This window comes from Oncorhynchus masou, chromosome 15 (assembly GCF_036934945.1).
Source record: "Oncorhynchus masou masou isolate Uvic2021 chromosome 15, UVic_Omas_1.1, whole genome shotgun sequence".
NCBI lineage: Eukaryota > Metazoa > Chordata > Actinopteri > Salmoniformes > Salmonidae > Oncorhynchus > Oncorhynchus masou.
The window spans coordinates 23,430,936-23,451,351 of record NC_088226.1 but is presented as its reverse complement, the minus strand read 5'-3'; the positions used below and the strand labels follow the sequence as shown (position 1 = coordinate 23,451,351).

The window sequence follows — 20,416 nt, the reverse complement described above, 5'->3', positions numbered from 1 at the left end:
CGTCCAACCGGCCTCACAACCGCAGACCACGCCAGCCAAGGACCTCCACATCCGGTTTCTTCATCTGCGAGATCGTCTGAGACCAGCCACCCAGAGAGCTGATGAAACTGTGGGTTTTTACACCCGAAGAATTTCTGCACAAACTGTCAAAAACCATCTCAGGGAAGCTCATCTGCGTGCTCGTCATCCTCACCAGGGTCTTGACCTGCCTGCAGTTTGGTGTCGTAACCAACTTCAGTGGGCAAATGCTCACCTTCGATGGCCACTGGCACGCTAAAGAAGAGTGCTCTTCGCTGATTAATCCCGGTTTCAACTGTACCGGGCAGATGGCAGACAGTGTGTATGGCGTCGTGTGGGCGAGCAGTTTGCTGCTGTCAATATTGTTGACAGAATGCCACATGGAGGCGGTGGGGTTATGGTATGGGCAGGCATAAGCTATGGACAACGAAGACAGTTGCGTTTTATCAATGTCAATTTGAATGCACAGAGATTCCGTGACGAGATCCTGAGGCCCATTGTCATGCCATACATCCGCCGCCATCCAACTCTCTGCAAAGGAGATGTGTTGCGCCGCATGAAGGCAAATGGTGGTCACACCAGATACTATTGTTCAAATTGACTGACTGATTTTCTCACATGAACTGTAAAGTCGTAGAAATTGTGGCATGTTGCGTTTACATTTTTGTTCAAGTGTAGCAATGTACCGTGTAAAACAGAGCTCGTACTCAACTAGGGTTTATTCACAAGGTTCCTTTCAAACTTGATCAATAATCATTAATAATCAAACAGGATCAAGATCAATACAGAGTGCTTTATCAATATATTGGATTAACATAGTAGTGTACATACATACTCATACTGTATGTTTATAAAGCAGTCAATTAAGGCATGCACAGTCAGGCAAGTCGGCACAGATGTCTGATTCAGGATTATATTATAGATCTGTAATCAACGACAATAAGAACAACAACACTGATTAACTAAGTGGGCCGATGGTCTGGTACCACCGGCTACCTCCCAAACGGCACCATATTCCCTATATAGTGCACTACTTTTGACAAGAGCCCCATGGGACTAGAAATGGAGTAGAGTTTCATTTGGGAGTGAACCAAGATCTCTCCTCCAAAGAGATAATATATCAAAACAGGATATAGATTATATTGGACAGGATGTAGTTTACAACAAACATGAAAGGGGATCAAATAGATAATTGTAAAGTGATCCGACATGGCTCAGTTGGTAGAGTGTGGCGCTTGCAATGCCAGGAATGTGGGTTCGAATCCCAGGACCAACCATATGTAAAAATGTATCGCTTTGGATAAAAGCATATAATAAAATAATGATAATCTATAGAAAACAGGAGGATCAGAAGAACATGAATTAGTTGGGAATAATTATGTCCGTAATTAAGGAATTCATGAATTGGTGGGAGAAAGAAAGACCTGAGAGATTAATAGGAAATTACTAAGAAAAGGTGGAGATTACTCAAGACATTTATGTCGGTGTGTGTATAAATTATCTCATGAACTGGTTGGTCATCGTCGTTGTGATCACATAAGGTATCTGCATATGAATTGTGTAACTACTGTAAACATGCTTTTTTTTTGTGCCGTTTTCTTGTCAAGGAAGCTCAGAAACCAACCGGGTTGAATAACAGCGAAGGCCATTGTAGAATATTGTTTCCTTTGTGTTGTTCTATTGTCATAAAGAGAACAACAACTCTAGCAGAGATAACAGTGAAATAGGACCATAATCATGACAATAGTGATACTAGTGATGATAATAATGGAATAATACAAATAATAGCATTTAATAACTCAATAACAGTCCATATCAAACCAAAGGCATAATCAGGTATATAAATAAATATATACATACATCTACAATATAGTGCAAGCAGGTTAAATATCCATATTTGTGCACAACCATTGAGAAATGGAAATAAAAGAAGCCAAAAGTCAGCTTTCACTTTCAGCTGCAAATATTTTTTGCTTATGTGGTTAGTACGAACAGACATGCTACACTTTGGCTTGAATGGGGTTACAAGAGACTTGGGAAATGTCCTGATGATCTCTCCTTCCTCCCAAAGTGTGCACTTGTTAACTTCCCTTCACTGATTTGAAAATAAATAACTGGTACAATACGTATTGTAGAAACTCCCTCTAGCCAATGCCTCCAGGGTGGGACAGGAAAACCAGCCACCAGCCAAATGCTGGTAGATTTTGCCATTGGCTGGTAGAATGTTTTTTCTTACCAGCCACATCGATGGGTGATCACACAGAGCATTTTGGAGCAGTTTTATTTTTTTGTTCAATCCGAAGCCCACATGTCATATTTTTGTTGAAAAAAAAAACACATATATTTTTGTGTCTGGTCAAATTTGGGCATCCACGGCTGATGGACTAAAAACGGAATTTCCCACCCTGCATGCCTCCACTAATCCAATGCTTTTAGATTAGTGGGAACTATTGAACGAGTGTACACTTCAGTAGAAAGGATATATTATTGGGACACACCCCCTCACTAACCTTCCAAACATCAAACTCTGGCACTGTCAGAGTGGAACATTCTCACTCATGTGAAACCTTCCCACTCATGTGAAACCTTCCCCTTTGGTTTTCAACCATATTGTAGCCTTTCTATGGTAGCTAGCGTAGACCTCAAGGGTGGTTCTGAGGAAGTGCTCCAAACGGTCGGGTCGGGCAGAGTCTCAAAATAACAAATTGGCATAGATTATTCTGGACCCCCAAACAAATCGCAGTGGAAAAAGTCAACTTTGGACGTGAACATCATGTGTCGTCATGACAAATAAATATGCATGTGATTTATTTACAACGCGCTGTACGGGTCAACGAGCCTCTCAGCTACCTAAAGATGTCCTTGGTGTAAAAGCATTAGAGTTAACCCAGCCTCCATTAAACTCCTAAGTATAACACACTGTAAACGATACTGTAAACATGCACAGGGGACTGGGCTCAGGAAGTGAAGGGAATGTGGGAGCCAAGTGGAATATGACACCTTTAAACTGAGTGGGAGGGGACTGACTCAACTGCTTCTCCACTAAAAACAGCATCCGTGGGCAGACACACACACACACACGCACACTCTTAAAGACTATCTTTTACACACACACACACACACACAAAAACACACACACACACACACAGTGTTACACTGCATTCCTCTCTCACACTCTTTTGCTCTCTCTCTCTCTCTCTCACTCACACACAGACACACACACCGACAGAGCACTCAGCCAGAGTCAAGCAAAAGACTGCCTTGCCCCTACTGTATGTGGCTTGGCTCACATTCCAGACTTTGGCACACAGTGACACACTGACTGACTCCCAGAGGGAGAAGAGGTCATTCTGCTCTGTGAATAACAACCAGACAAGGGCAAACACTAAGCACATAGGAGCTGATACTGACCAGGGAGGAGAGAGAGTAACAACTGACCAAACACCCCAGTGAGGCATTTGTATAGAATTTGAACATAAGAGGCAACCATCAAAGATAACGAATACATACTTAGAGAGGTGAGAGGTAAAGTGGGCAATATATTTGCAATACTGAAGTGAGAGGAATGAATTCAAACTGACCAGAGATGGTAGACTATGTTTAGAATTGTGTGAATACTGTCAAGCAGACTGTCATAACATTGTTGTTGTGGAATTGGAAGATGCATGGCTCCCTTGCAAAAGAGACCCTGGTCTCAATAGGACACCCTGTTAAAGTAAAGGTAAAATGAATGAATAAGTTACCAATAAGGAATAGATGATATGGAGGTATATACTGGACAGAAGCTGGGGAAATGAAGAGTAAGCAACAAAATAAAAATGACTGCCTGTCTTTTGTGTTTATTCTAGAACCGTCTCTGCTCAGTCTGTTTTTCCAGTCTAGTATATTCTCTGACTTTTATCCTGCATCAGTATCAAGCACCACACCATCTCTCTTTCTCTTTCCCTCTCTGTCTCTCTCTCTCACACGCACGCAAACACACGCAAAAACACGCAAACACACACACACACACACACACACACACACACACACACACACACACACACACACACACACACACACACACACACACACACACACACACACACACACACACACACACACACACACATCCTCTTTGCCTCTATCTGTGCCAAACAAAGGACTGAAGCCCATGCAGCTATCCCCAATCCTCCCCTCCCTCTTCTCCTCTCCTGTTCTTTATCTCCCTCCTTCTCTCAGCCAATGAGAATGTCATTCCGCCGTATGGGTGTGCCTGCCTGTGTCTCTGTGTGTAACTGGGGGGGGGGGGGGGGGGGGTAAGCGTGCATGCGAGTTACCAGCCCTGCCTCAATCCCCAACACAGAGTGGCTCATTCTCCCCAGATTCCAGGTATTTTTAAACAAAGACGATGAAGCAAAGATAGATGGAGACCCCAGGTTTTTCCCTAAATCAAACTACAGATGGTCCCATCTGTCTCTAACTCCTCCCTCCCTTTACAGAAAAGAACGATATGGAACAAATTCAGAACAAAAAAGCCACCCCCCATCAACATCATCACATTTATCAAAGAACAATTCCAATCCTGTCACCTCCCTCCCTAACTCTCCCTTTGACTTCTTTAACTTGCTCCCATAGTGTGAGATGTTTTCTGACGTCACAGTTAAAAGGATCCCTTGGTTGTGTTACAGTGGTGTGGACTGACTGGAGATGAATGGTACAGTGGAAGAAAATAATCCCAGTACAGACAAAAGCAGATGTCCTTTCCCGGCGACACCGTGTTTTGTCACGCTCGGAGCAGCTCGGGAGGAGCAGCCTGGGAGGAGCAGCCTGGGAAGAGCAGCTCGGGGGGGAGCAGCCTGGGAGGAGCAGCCTGGGAAGAGCAGCTCGGGAGGAGCAGCCTGGGAGGAGCAGCCTGGGAGGAGCAGCCTGGGAAGAGCAGCTCGGGAGGAGCAGAAAACTATGCAGAGACTTTGAATACAGTCTGAGAGACTCATGCAACCATTGCAGGGGATCATGGCATCGTTGACCAGAGTTAGACGTGTCTCTCTTATTCAGAGGAATCAGTCTGGTTGTCACTGTCTATCCTACCTCAGTGTTGTTCTACATGACGCCTTCGACTTTCTGAGTGATGGCGGCAGCCAGTGACGAGTGGTCAACAAAAATAGGTGGGTAACTCCTGATCACTGTTCGCGGTCAATAATGCATTTGTCTGCAAAAGGTGGGTAAAAACTTGAGCAAAATTTAAAAACGTGCGTATCCGGCGATTACATACGTTTACCGTGCACTACACCACTGGTGGCAGCGTTGGGATCCGTGGTGTAGAAGGTAGAGATGAGGGACTTGTCTATCCGTTTCAGAGAACATATTACAGGCCATACATGCTCGTGCAGCAAAGAAAAAAGAGACTAGGGACTATACTGTAGGTTGCAGGTGCTTTTGTAGAATAGTGCTTTGATCGTAGGAAAGGGGAAAAGTCTGGTTGGGATGGTTGTTTTTGTGCTGTCTTGTGATCTTGCTCCTGGTTTCCATGGTGAACCTCAGGATTTTATTATACCTAATAATAAAAGAGAAAACACAAGGGTGTTTGCAAAGATGTCATCAATAATGTTATGAAGTACAAACACTGAAAACGGTCTGACTTAAACCAGCCACAAATGGACGCAAATAAAGAACCAGACATATCAAACGCAGGTTGGCATTTATTGGGATGAATCTTGTCCTGGAGGCAGCTCTGCAGGGTAATCACGAGCCGGCCAAGCCACAAAGTTGCCCCTGGGCACCAACCTCCAGGGCACCCCTCCCAACCCTGGAGGTTGGGGGCCCCGGGGCACATGCCCTGTGTGCCCGTTCTGTAAGCTGACCCTGCCCTAACCTTAACCTCATGCCTAAGACTAACTTTTAAAAAATCTCATTACTTTTTTACGATATAGACAATTTTGACTTTGCGGCTCACCCATCTAGTGGTGAACCGCTCAGCTCTGCCTCCAGGACAAGATTCCTCCCAATAAACTTCAACCTCCACAACAAACAGAAAATCAAAAACAGATGTTAACAGAGCTACAAAGTCCAGGATTCAATCTGATCGTGTTTGTAGACAAAGCAGGTTTTAAAAGCAATGATCCTGCGTTCGCATTCACGGTAAACGCTGCATATGTCGACTCAATAGGAAATTACCATTAAATGGCGCATTGTTGACAACGCAATCAGATTGAATCCTGGCCAAGATAGGGAAAAAAATGAACAAAAAGGTACAACAACGGGCACTAACCTCACCCAGCACCAAAAATCAAGCACAAACACAGACATGACCAAAGCAGGATAGAACACACACAAACAAACAAACAAAAGCTGCACGTAACGACAGACACAAAACAGCACCGCAACAAGAACTCGAGAGCTCAGCCACTTTGGCCACTCACTTCCCCAGTTTAAGACGATGGCTGCGATGATGATGATGACCCCGCCAACTAGCGAGACGATGGACAGCACCATTGCGTTCCGGCCCAGACGCCGCGCCCCGTCAACGTTCCCCAGCTGCAGGCTGTTCCTCGACTGGAGAATAGGGAGACATATTATTGATTAGGTTACAAAATGCTAGTAAGTTACCAGGTTGTTCAGAAATCCTGGTTGGAAGATTCCTAGAATCAGGAGGGAATTAAGCAGGAAATCCAGGAATCCATAATCTGGGATTTCTGGAAAACCTGGGAATTTTGGGACCCTAGTTGGTGTATATAAAGGGACCACTGCATGAAGAACACAGATATGACATGTAAATAAATACACACAGTAATTCATTCACATACCCCTGCTTCAACATAGACACACAAATATACCCATGCATGCAGGCAGGCAGGCAGACAGACGGAGAGACAGACACACAGGCAAAACTCACTGTGAAGACAAAAGGTTAAAAGCAGTGGGTGGCAGTTCTATCTCTTCTGACCAGAACATTGGCCATCATTTTCTGTTAATTTCCCAGCAGGTGATCACTAACACATCGCGGCCTCCCACTGCTTTTAGCTGTTCATCTTTGTGGTGTTTCTTAAGATATCACACGCACTCATGCACACACACACATTCCTTAACAGACAACACTTACAAACCACATGTCAAATACTTAAAAAGTTCCACTCGCCATAACAGAGAAGACGAGAGCCACGATGTTGATGGGCCACAAGGGGCAGAAGCAGGACAGGATGGCCAGGATCAGGTAGTCTCTAGGGGGCTTGCCGTTGTCCTCTTCTGTCACAGTGCTGGGCTGACGGCTGATGGAAGGCCTGGGAGACCCTGCCCCATGACCCAGCAGGGACCCAGAGCGGCTTCCTTTCCGCGCCCGGCCGTTGGTTGGTTTTGCGTGTGGCAGTCGCTTGGGGGACGAGATGGAAGATGTGGGCGAGGAGTCGGCAGCACACATTCCATTACCTGTAGTAGGGTGGGTAGAGGGAGGCAAGGAGGGGAAGGAGGGTGAAAAGGAGGGACAAAGAAGGAAGGAGAGAATGTCCTCATAGTTTTGTCGCCAAAATCGGGAATCCAGACATGATTCAACATCTATAGATGGGTTGGCTGACAACGTCACAAAAACTATGAATGTGGTCGGAAGGTGTGTGTTGTTATGATTCCGAACAGTCAGATAACTAGCAACAATGACAAGAAGCCGATGTGCTAGCTAGTTTAGCCTACTCAGATACCCTGCTCAAACAGAGGGATGCTATGTTAGCTAGCTGGCTATGACTATCCAACCCAACACTGGAACTCTTCCAAGTCAAGGTAAGCTTTTGGTTTTACAAATGTATTGCCACCAGGGCCTGCCGGCATAACTGCTTACTGGCTGTACACTGTAACGTTACTGCATGATTGTAGCGGGTTTACTAACGCGTTAGTTCTATTAGCTATGTTGACTATGATGTTACTTTAGCTACTATGTTGACTATGATGTTACTTTAGCTACTATGGTGACAATGATGTAGGCTGTGTGTAGCGGTTATGGTTTGGCTTGGAAAGGTTTTTTCGCCTGGTCACATACAGCTGATGTGTTGTGCATTGAAGTCCACAAGCGAAGGGAAAAGGTGAGAGGAGAGTGAATAGATGTGAGTAGGAATAGAATGAGGCTGCTATGAAAGTGAACTGTGTTTACGCATGATCAGGGGTATATTCATTCTGCAAATTCTGTTGAAAAACGTTTCTTAAACGGAAGCAAATGGAACAAAATGGGGACAAACATACCTGAATTTGTCCAATAGAAACTTTTGTTTGCAACTGTTGGACTAATGATTACACCCTATATCAGCTAGATGCAGGCAAGAGTGTGCAAGGCGGTATTGAATGTGTCACTGTCTGTCCATGTGAATATGTCTCTGTCTGACTCCTCAAATTTTTCTCTCAACCTGTGTGCACCTACATTGTAAACTTTCATTCATAGACTAGGTTATAGCAACCTCATGTAGTAACCTAAACCTATCACTGTTACATTGAACTGGGTGAATGGAATATGAATTGACAATAGAATGTAATAGAAATAAGGTCATGCTCATGAAAAATCGTCCTCCCTCATCTTAAATGGCACTGACGACGACTGATGTATAGATAGGTGTAATCTAGAGCTTTCTCTCTCTTGCTTCTCCTTCACTTTGGAAGAAATTAATTTGTTCAAAACTGTTCTGGAGCGTGTTGATTTTTAATCCGAGGTTATCCTGTTATTGACACACTTGCTGAATTATGCTGCACAACCTGACAACAACAGTAATTCATGAGGCAGTCTAGATAGAGCAGGTGAGTGCAGGTAGGCCAAGACAGAGGCATTTGTTTGTGGTTCAAATCAATATATTTGTACAATTCTCTAATGGCTCCGATACCCCTTCTGAAAAAAATATTGCATTCAGACTGCAGTATAATTGCTATATGCTGCAAAGACTGCATCCAAAGTACCACAGTTGACTGCAATCACTGCCCTTTTACTGCAGTTTCAAAACGTAATTTTTTTGGGGGGGGGAAGGGCACAAGTGATTGACGTATGGTGTGGTCAAGCCAATAACCTACATATACTTTTTGTTTGGAAAGGGATAGAAAGAAAGGGTTTAATTGAAAGACTAGTGGAGGGCGGGGAGGATTGAGTCATTGAAAAAAAGAAAGGGTGCTGAAGAGAAGGTTGCTATCTGTAAATCATGCATCTGCATTAAGTGATTGCCGGACGGACAGGGCCAGACACTCAGGGCAATGAGAAGGGGAAGTGAAGGGACATCTCTAGAAAACAAACATTCGTAGAGTCGTAGATCACAACAACAGAGATGAGCTCAAAGTGTTGAGAGGGGTGTTAATTTGAAGTTGGGGTGGGTAGGGTGGAGAAGAACGGGGTGGGGTGGAGGAGGATAGGGAGGGGGGGGGGGTGGAATATTTATTTACTGGTCTCCATCTTCTCGCTGATTACTGCCAAGTGGTCTTTGGGTTCCGATTGGCTGGAGTCAGGGGCTGTCTCTTGGTGCTCAGCGCTGGTTGGCTGGGAGGTGATAGTCTGCTCCGGCTGCTGTTCTCCCTCCGCTCCACTGGGGGCAGCATTGGTGTTGGAAGCCATGGCAGAATGCGGACGATGTTGTTTTCACTGGTAGTTTGGGCCTGTTTGTTGATTGGTCTTGATTGGACTTTTGATCTTCTTCAACTGAAATGAACAGGGGAAATAGAGAACATGATTCATTTGACAGTTACTTGCATTGTGGTGTTATCGAATTACCAGTTTGTTAGCATGGAAGTCTTAGAGCTCCTGCAATGTTCTGATCAACCGTACAATATACTAGCATTTCTAAACATTTTATATAGGTATACCAGGGACCAGCTAGCAAGCAATGGCTTTCTTTATTGGGACTGCTTAGATTAAACTTGACATTTTACCAAATCGTAGTCAGCTAACCATCTGAGGGGCGGGTAAGCAACATCCGGGGACCATATAGAAAGGAAACTACTCAGGGATTTCACCATGAGGCCAATATTGACTTCAAAATAGTTACAGAGTTTATTGGCTATGATAAAGGAAAACTGAGGATGGATCAACATTGTAGTTACTCCACAATACTAACCTAATTGACAGAGTGAAAAGATGGAAGACTGTACAGAATACAAATATTCCAAAAGATGCATACCATTTGTAACAAGGCACTAAAGTAATACTACAAAAATTTGGCAAAGCAATTCCCTTTTTGTCCTGAAGACAAAGTGTTATGTTTGGGGAAAATCCAATATAACACATTGCAGAGTACCACTCTCCATACTTTCAAGCATAGTGGTGGCTGCATCATGTTATGGGTATGCTTGTAATTGTTAAGTACTGGGGAGTTTTTCACAGAATGGAGCTAAGCACAGGCAAAATCCTAGAGGACAACCTGGTTTAATCTGCTTTCCACTAGACACTGAGAGAGGAATTCACATGTCAGCATGACAATAACCTAAAACACACTGGAGTTGCTTACAAAGAAGACAGTGAATGTTCCTGAGTGGCTGAGTTACAGTTTTGACTTAAATCTACTAGAAAATCTATGGCAATGGTCAACAACCAATTTGACAGAGCTTGAACAATCCAGGTGTGTAAAGCTCTTAGAGACTTACCCAGAAAGACTCACAGCTGTAATCGCTGCAAAAGGTGCATCTACAAAGTATTGACTCAGGGGTGTGAATACTTATGTTAATGAGTATTCACACAGGTATTGTGTGTAGATGGATACATTTTAAATTTCGGCTGTAACACAACAAAATGTGTAATAAGTCAAGGGGTATGAATACTTTATGATGGCATATACTGTTGGGAATAGGGTGCTATTTGGGACATAGGATACTATTTGAGACTACTGCCAATAAACATTGTACCTACTCTGTTAATAATGCACTGTTGCCAGTAGCAACCGACTGACTGACCAATGAGAATATCTTTCCACATAGGTATGACAGCCTCTGGGAATGTAATAGATGTTCTTCAAAGAGAGGAAATGTTTGGAAAATAAACCGTTTTTTTTTTTACAACTATGCAGTACAATAAAGCAATAAAACAGAACGGAGTAGGCTATGACTGAAGACCTGCAATGTTAGACAGAGGAAATGGAAGAGGAAAAGGCACTTCTCTTATTACTATTTGGAACCAGTTCAGGGAACAGAACCAAAAACCGTAAAATAAAGGAAATTATTTGAGGAACAGAACCCAAACCAAAAACAAAAGTGATCTATTCTGTTCAGAAAATAAAGTTATATATATATTTTTTTCCAGTCCCACAAAAATCGCAACAAACTGCCTATGCAAAGCCCTCACTCTGTCACTCAGAAACGTATTCCAGGTGTATTGCCGCCACCAACTGGACGGGTTGAAAAAACAGTGTAAAAATAAAATCCATACATGGTAGGGAAAACTAACTTGATCCACCCCCCCCCCCCCCCCAAAAAAATGTACATTGACAAAAACCAAAACAAAAATCATACTTCTTCCTTCCTTCATATCTCCATATCTCCCTTCTCAGGCTCTACGGCTTGAGAGGGTGGTACGGCTTGTGACAACTACTCCACTGAAAAATCTTTCAGTACCAGTAACCGGCTCCGCCAAAATCCACAATGATGTATGGTTGTCTGGGACAGAGAAGCCACTCCTTTGTTGGTATGATTCTGTGGACCTAATTAAGATTATGCATGTCATAACTAGATACCCAGCGCTTCGAGGCGAGCCTCCATCCTCTCTCACTCTCTAAGTTGCAATTGCATCTCGTCCTACATTGTGGCAAGCAGCAGTGTGTGTTTGTCTTTCATTATGATTAAACCATGCTTTTACAGCAAATAAAATGTGTTTTTAGCGACTTTCCTATACAGATAAAATGACTTACCCACTCCAGAAAAGCTACTCTATCCGGTAAAGTAATTTAGTGTTGAGTTAAAATTTTAAATACATAAAGTACCATTCAAATGTGTGGATACACCTACTCATTCAAGGATTTTTCTTTAGTTTTTACTATTTTCTATATTGTAGAATAATAATGGAGACATCAAAACTATAAAATAACACATATGGAATCATGTAGTAACTAAAATGTGTTAAACAAATCCAAATGTTTTATATTTGAGATTCTTCAAAGTAGCCACCCTTTGCCTTGATGACAACTTTGCACACTCTTGGCATTCTCTCAACCAGCTTCACCTGGAATGCTATTCCAACAGTCTTGAATGAGTACGCACATATGCTGAGCACTTGTTGGGTGCTTTTCCTTAATTCTGCAGTCCAACCCACCCCAAACCATTTCAATTGGGTTGAGGTCAGGTGATAGTAGAGGCCAGATCATCTGATGCAGCACTCCATCACTCTCCTTCTTGGTCAATAGCTCTTACACAACCTGGAGGTGTGTTGGATAATTGTCCTGTTGAAAAACAAATGATACAGTGCCTTGCGAAAGTATTCGGCCCCCTTGAACTTTGCGACCTTTTGCCACATTTCAGGCTTCAAACATAAAGATATAAAACTGTATTTTTTTGTGAAGAATCAACAACAAGTGGGACACAATCATGAAGTGGAATGACATTTATTGGATATTTCAAACCTTTTTAACAAATCAAAAACTGAAAAATTGGGCGTGCAAAATTATTCAGCCCCCTTAAGTTAATATTTTGTAGCGCCACCTTTTGCTGCGATTACAGCTGTAGGTCGCTTGGGGTATGTCTCTATCAGTTTTGCACATCGAGAGACTGAAATATTTTCCCATTCCTCCTTGCAAAACAGCTTGAGCTCAGTGAGGTTGGATGGAGAGCATTTGTGAACAGCAGTTTTCAGTTCTTTCCACAGATTCTCCATTGGATTCAGGTCTGGACTTTGACTTGGCCATTCTAACACCTGGATATGTTTATTTTTGAACCATTCCATTGTAGATTTTGCTTTATGTTTTGGATCATTGTCTTGTTGGAAGACAAATCTCCGTCCCAGTCTCAGGTCTTTTGCAGACTCCATCAGGTTTTCTTCCAGAATGGTCCTGTATTTGGCTCCATCCATCTTCCCATCACTTTTAACCATCTTCCCTGTCCCTGCTGAAGAAAAGCAGGCCCAAACCATGATGCTGCCACCACCATGTTTGACAGTGGGGATGGTGTGGTCAGGGTGATGAGCTGTGTTGCTTTTACGCCAAACATAACATTTTGCATTGTTGCCAAAAAGTTCAATTTTGGTTTCATCTGACCAGAGCACCTTCTTCCACATGTTTGGTGTGTCTCCCAGGTGACTTGTGGCAAACTTTAAACAACACTTTTTATGGATATCTTTAAGAAATGGCTTTCTTCTTGCCACTCTTACATAAAGGCCAGATTTGTGCAATATACGACTGATTGTTGTCCTATGGACAGAGTCTCCCACCTCAGCTGTAGATCTCTGCAGTTCATCCAGAGTGATCATAGGCCTCTTGGCTGCATCTCTGATCAGTCTTCTCCTTGTATGAGCTGAAAGTTTAGAGGGACGGCCAGGTCTTGGTAGATTTGCAGTGGTCTGATACTCCTTCCATTTCAATATTATCGCTTGCACAGTGCTCCTTGGGATGTTTAAAGCTTGGGAAATCTTTTGTATCCAAATCCGGCTTTAAACTTCTTCACAACAGTATCTCGGACCTGTCTGGTGTGTTCCTTGTTCTTCATGATGCTCTCTGCGCTTTTAACGGACCTCTGAGACTATCACAGTGCAGGTGCATTTATACGGAGACTTGATTACACACAGGTGGATTGTATTTATCATCATTAGTCATTTAGGTCAACATTGGATCATTCAGAGATCCTCACTGAACTTCTGGAGAGAGTTTGCTGCACTGAAAGTAAAGGGGCTGAATAATTTTGCACGCCTAATTTTTCAGTTTTTGATTTGTTAAAAAAGTTTGAAATATCCAATAAATGTCGTTCCACTTCATGATTGTGTCCCACTTGTTGATTCTTCGCAAAAAAATACAGTTTTATATCTTTATGTTTGAAGCCCGAAATGTGGCAAAAGGTCGCAAAGTTCAAGGGGGCCGAATACTTTCGCAAGGCACTGTAGTCCCACTAAGCGCAAACCAGATGGGATGGCGTATCACTGCAGAAAGCTGTGGTAGACATGCTGGTTAGGTGTGCCTTGAATTCTAAATAATATCACTGACAGTGTCACCAGAAAAGCACCCACACACCATCACACCTCCTCCTCCATGCTTCATAGTTGGAACCACACATGCAGAGATCATCCGTTCACCTACTCTGCGTCTCACAAAGACACGGTGGTTGGAAACAAAAATCTCACATTTGGACTCATCAGACAAAAGGGCAGATTTCCACCAGTCGAATGACTATTGCTCGTGTTTCTTGGCCCAAGCAAGTCTCTTATTATTATTGGTGTCCTTTGGTAGTGGTTTCTTTGCAGCAATTCGACCATGAAGGATTGATTCACACAGTCTCCTCTGAACAGTTGATGTTTGAGATGTGTCTGTTACTTTTACTCTGTGAAACATATATTTGGCTGCAATCTGAGGCTGGTAACTCAAATGAACTTATCCTCTGCAGCAGAGGTAACTCTGGGTCTTTCTTTGTTGTGGCATTTCTCATGAGAGCCAGTTTCATCATAGCGACTGCACTTGAAAAAACTTTCAAAGTTCTTGAAATGTTCCGGATTGACTGACCTTCATGTCTTAAAGTAATGATGGACTGTTATTTCTCTTTTCATATTTCAGCTGTTCTTGCCATAATATGGACTTGGTCTTTTACCAAATAGGGCTATCTTCTGTATACCACCCCTACCTTGTCACAACACAACTGATTGGCTCAAATGCATTAAGAAGGAAAGAAATTCAACAAATTAACTTTTAACAAGGCACACCTGTTAATTGAAATGCATTCCAGGTGAATACCTCATGAAGCTGGTTGAGAGAATGCCAAGACTCAGCAAAGCTGTCATCGAGGTAAAGGGTGGCTACTTTGAAGTATCTCAAATATAAAATAAATGTTAACTTGTTTAACACTGCCATGAAGTATCAAATCAATGTCATGAAGTATCAAATCAAATCAAACTTTATTTGTTACATGCGCCGAATACAACAGGTGTAGACCTTACCGTGAAATGCTTCCTTACAAGCCCTTAACCAACAGTGCAGTTCAAGAAAGAGTTAAGAAAATATTTACCAAATAAACTAAAGTAAAAAATAATAAAAATTAACAGAATAAAATAACAATAACAAGGCTATATACAGGGGGTACTGGTACCGAGTCAATGTGCGGGGGTACAGGTTAGTCGATGGTGTTGAACGCTGAGCTGTGTCTGACTCCTCCTTAAGATAAGCCACACCCATCAAGCTCCACCCCTCTAACCTTTATGCCACACCCCTCCTATCTGCACACCTCTCTCAGCATTTGGTCGTGTTCCAGGCTGACTACATTTCAGACGCCTGACAGATCTCACAACACCTTGATAGGTGTTTTAAATGTCTGCTAACCACATCATATGATCGAACAATCTGATGCCTGACTCCGCAGTCGATGATGTGGTACTCAGCCATTGTTTGGTGAAACGTAAAGTCTGCAATGTAGTCGACCTGGTGAGCGAACAAAGTCTTCCGACAGGTGACGTCACACTTACGTGGCGCTATTCCCTTACATAAGTTACACAACCTAAGTTAGCTAAGTTAGACAACCACATATCACAGTCACTTGACCGACTAAATCTGACATAAGACAATTCTGTCAACCCTCTTATCATTTTGAATAAGAGTTAGAGTGAGGATTAGAGGTAATAAGGATTAGTCCGTATCAAATAGTAAGGCTGGGATACATTCAAACCTGCCATAGAGACAGAATCATTGGATCACTTGTTTTGGTTTTTGGTCGCAGGTTCAGGAATGGCTGAAGAATTGGAGCATTTACTTGGAACTAACTCTGCAAATAGCACTGCTCGGTCATTTGAAAAGTCATAGTCAATCGATCAATAATATATATTGAACAAAAATATAAACAGAACATGTAAAGTGTTGGTCCCATGTTTCATGAGCTGAAATAAAAGATCCCAAATATGTTCCATATGCACAAAATGCTTATTTCTCTCATATTTTGTGCACAAATGTGTTAACATCCCTATTAGTGAGCATTTATTCATTTTCAAGATAATCCATCCATCTGACAGATGTGGCATATCAAGAAGTAGATTAAACAGAATGATCATTACACAGGTGCACCTTGTGCCGGGGACACTAAAATGTGCAATTTGTAACACAACACAATGCCACAGATGTCTCAAGTTTTGAGGGAGCGAGCAATTGGCATGCTGACTGCAGGAATGTTCACCAGAGCTGTTGCCAGAGAATTGAATATCCCTTTCTCTACCATAAGCCGCATCCAACCGGCCTCACAACCACAGACCACATGTAACCACGCCAGCCCAGGACCTCCACATCCAGCTTCTTCACCTGTGGGATCGTCTGAGACCAGCCACCAGGACAGCTGATGAAATTAAGGAGTATTTCTGTGTGTAATAAATCCCTTTTGTGTAGAAAACTCATTCTGATTGGCTGGGCCTGGCTCCCACTGGTTTAATCAATGTTGTTTCCACGTCATTTCAATTAAATTACATTGAACCAACATGGAATAGACATTAAATTGACGTCTGTGTCCAGTGAGCTGGTAGTAGTAGTTGGTTAGACAATTTGACCATTGGAAAAAGAGCTACTGCATAAATACTGCAATGCGGGTTTTATTGAATTGAGTCCAAAGTGTTAATGAAATTTTAATTATTATAAACTCGGTTTAGGGTGGGGACGGTTTGAATTCCCCAAGCAATCAACCTAACCTGGCTCTTACATATTGTCCACAAGACAAACTTACACCCCTTCACTTACTTCCTTACTTAGGCAGGGATTTAAGTTGCCCTTTTCTGCAATCAAATGACCGAGTGGCCTCATGGGTGGAATGTTATTAATATTTTAATAATTTCATAATTAATAAACTTTTTTTTTACACAGAAAATCTGGTATTTCTATGTCAAACGGTTTTGTTATACTTCAGTCTTCTGTGATGCACAGTATATAAAGTGTAATGTTGGAATGCAAACTCCAATTGAATACATTTAAACTCTATATCTGACATGTTACAGGTATCTTCTTTTTCTTAAGCTTATAACCATTTGTGTGAGGTATATACTTTTTGTTCAAAGTAGACTTGTTTAAGACTACCAAGAAACACTGTGTGGCCGATTTTGCCCACTGCAGTAAATGGATTAAAGGTGCGTTGTTGACAAGCGCATTGCACTGTCGACAATGCACCTCTTAAAGGCAATGTTCTCGACGCTTGTGGAGATCACATTCATTGTAAACACTGTGGATTTTCGGTTTAAGTTTAAATAAGAGGTTTGCGCAGGACTGATTTCTTCATAACACTCCTGCTGCTCTTGCACGCTCCCACTGGCTTCTTGTCTGACTCCCACCCGCTCCTGCAAGAACTGGTCCCGAACCTGACCACAGTCCTGCAATGTTATTTTAGGTGTATGTTACACAGCTTACACAGCAGTTTTGCTGGCCTAGGCAAGATCAAAATGCGCAAAAATAGCCTAAGAAATATGAGGATAAAGTACCATTGATTTTTGGGCCTAGTGCTGAGCGATTAGTCCTTTTTTGAGGTCAGTTCGTTTAAAAAACAAAATATTAACGGTTTTCGGTGTTGATATATATATTTTTTCATTAAATGCATTATGAAATATGACCTTTAAATTATTTACAGCTTTTTAAATTTAAATTCCAAAGGCACACATTGAGAACACTCAATTGCCAAAACATTAAAAACAGTCCATTGTCTCTAACAACTCAGAATGAAGCAATTAATAAGAGCCCCATGACAGTAGTGAAGGCCCATTACTGCTTATCATTTATTATTAACCATAATTTATTCACATGACTTTATTTAAATAAAATATTTCAGTTGTGTATATTACTCTATTATTTAATTTCATCATCTCATCTCTGCTCAGGCAGCAACAGCCAGAGAACCATCTAATGTAATTTCTGTTCTCCCCAACGAGCCAAGTTCTCCTTGGCTAGCGAAAAGGCTAGACGTGATCATTGGGTTGCCACATCTGCCCATGTTGAAGGGCTGACGAAATCACTATTTTAATAGTTCTTCAAAATAGGTATGGCATACTTTCAAGACTGCTACAACTATCAATCGGGAAGTATAACTATACACCCCAAACTTCCCCTATCCCTCTCATTGCAGAGTTGAGTACGTTCCTCTCAAGAGGTCTGTGTGGGTCTGCAGGGAAGAATATGCGCAATGGATTCTGGTTATTGTAGTGAATTACCAAATTACTAGGTTTAATATTTGCCTATTAAAAACGAAATTCTCTGCAGCGTTTTTGATTTGATGTCTTTCGTGCTTGATAGGATGTATCTCTAGAGAAACAGCGCGTTGAGCTCATTTAACCGACGTTGACCAATTAGTTGTTTAATATTCGGGGGAAAAAACGACATTTCGGTTAATTGCTTAGGCTAGAAGTATTATTGGGCTATATCAGCCAATAGGCTAGACGTAGTTTGAAAGAGAGCCAGAGTTGGGTTGAAATAGAATAGGAGTAGACACGTGCACTTCGCTAGAACTACGTTGTGCACAACTTTTAGCAGGCAGAGACAAATAAATGTGTTATCAATACTTAATATCTAGTCAATGTAGGAACCGAAACTATCGCCTGTCGTACGTACTTCGGATGTCATTGGAAAGACAACTGACTCGCCCCCCATGCATATAGCCTACAGGCTATTTAATTGAGACACCACATATAAGCGCACTTGATCTCGAAAGCCCAACAAACGGGGAATACTGCTATCTAACGTAATTTACCTTTAAAAGTCAGGTGCAATGCGTTTGCCGATAAGGTGCAAATTTGACTGACTCCCGGCCTTACTTCCTCTACAACTTGACATCCGGATATTCTTTGTCCTGTAAATACTTTCATTCCATTGACAGGGTTGTTAGAGTGTACTGTGTGTACATGTCATTTATTAAAAAAAGTGTTCGGCTTCGCTAAGAGGCGTTGTTGAGTCATACAATTAAATCTAAGTACCACCCGCTTTACAAAGATGAATGTTGTGAAAATATAAACATACATGGGAAATGTAATGGTTATTATAATAAATATTGTACATTTTGATGACATTTACATAGAATAATTATCTGCAATTAATTCAGGGAGTGAGACTGACATACTAGAGGAGAATGAAGAGGGGATGGAGGAGAGAAGGGAGGGGGGGAAAGTGGAATGAGCACATAATGGAAAATGTGATTTTAGCCCACCTAGACGTGTTTGTGTGTGCGACGACTTGCGGTAAATTGCACATGGAATTCATCAAAAAAGCAGGAACACTGTAAATTCTAGCAAATTCTATGTAAAGATGATCAATGACTTATGCAGACTAACATATCTGTTTGGAAAACCACTGAATGCACAATAAAGATGCCTACAGACACATATACATGCATGCCTGCCTGCCTTACACACACACAGAGAGAGAGAAAGAGAGAGAGGCATAAATACACATGCACCCTCTCCCCGCACTCCCTCGCTCTTTCTCTCATGCACAGGAGTAAATTGCAGAATGAACAAATGACTGGTGCATTCTCTCAGACACACGCGCGCGCACCATAGTCTGCATGCACACACAATGATGACACACCCACTTTAAACCGCACATGCAGTGCATACTGTACACTACAGACTGGCTACTGTACACTACAGAGAGCAAAATATGAACAAAATCACATAGAAACCGCATGCTATCCACCTAGGCCTACCTGATCTTATTGAGTGACATGAAACATTATCCTTAACATTTTGCTTTTCTTGATCACAATTCCAAATATTACAGAAAATGTAACGTGCGAGAAAAGAGAACACAAGTTCAGTAAGCTACGATTAAAATCTCCACCCAGAGTTCCGCGAATTGTCTTTTTCTTTTGATACAAGCTATGGTAAACGGTAACGGTAAAATTAGGCTACAGACCACGCCGTGGGATGTCAAATTGCGCTCTTGTGCTTGCTATGTTGCTACCTCATCTCTCTCTCCCTCTTTTGTTCAACGGCGCTGCAAGATTGGGGGGGCTGGGAAGGGAGGCAGGAAAATCCCGTGCCGGGAGGCGGGTAGAAAGGAGGGGAGAGAGGGAGAAGTCGACGCAGCACATGCTTTCGCTCGCTTATCTCTCTCGCCCTGCTTTCCTTTATTTTTTTTTCTCTCGGGCTCTATTTCGCTGATGGGACAAATAGGATACCAACGCGCCACTTGCGCCGTCCACATACCAATTTAGTCATACCCCCTCAAGGGTTCCTTTGTCGCTGGTGCACTGACCGACTTATGTTAGCCTATATTTATTCCTATAATCATGTCAATATTGTTGACAGTTTTCACCAGCAATTGAAAATACAGTG

At 42.3% G+C, this 20,416-nt stretch overlaps 1 protein-coding gene across 1 annotated transcript; it reads right to left on the bottom strand.

Moving 5' to 3' along the window:
• Positions 1 to 719: 719 nt before the first annotated feature.
• Positions 720 to 20,066, bottom strand: LOC135556003 (proline-rich transmembrane protein 2-like). The gene is made up of 5 exons (XM_064988857.1): positions 19,786 to 20,066; positions 9,400 to 9,652; positions 7,136 to 7,422; positions 6,420 to 6,552; positions 720 to 5,554 (listed from the first exon to the last, which is right to left on the bottom strand). Exons 2-5 carry the CDS (start codon positions 9,566 to 9,568, stop codon positions 5,538 to 5,540), a joined length of 606 nt encoding a protein of 201 aa, XP_064844929.1. The 5' UTR covers positions 9,569 to 9,652; positions 19,786 to 20,066; the 3' UTR covers positions 720 to 5,537.
• Between the last annotated feature and the right edge of the window lie 350 nt (positions 20,067 to 20,416).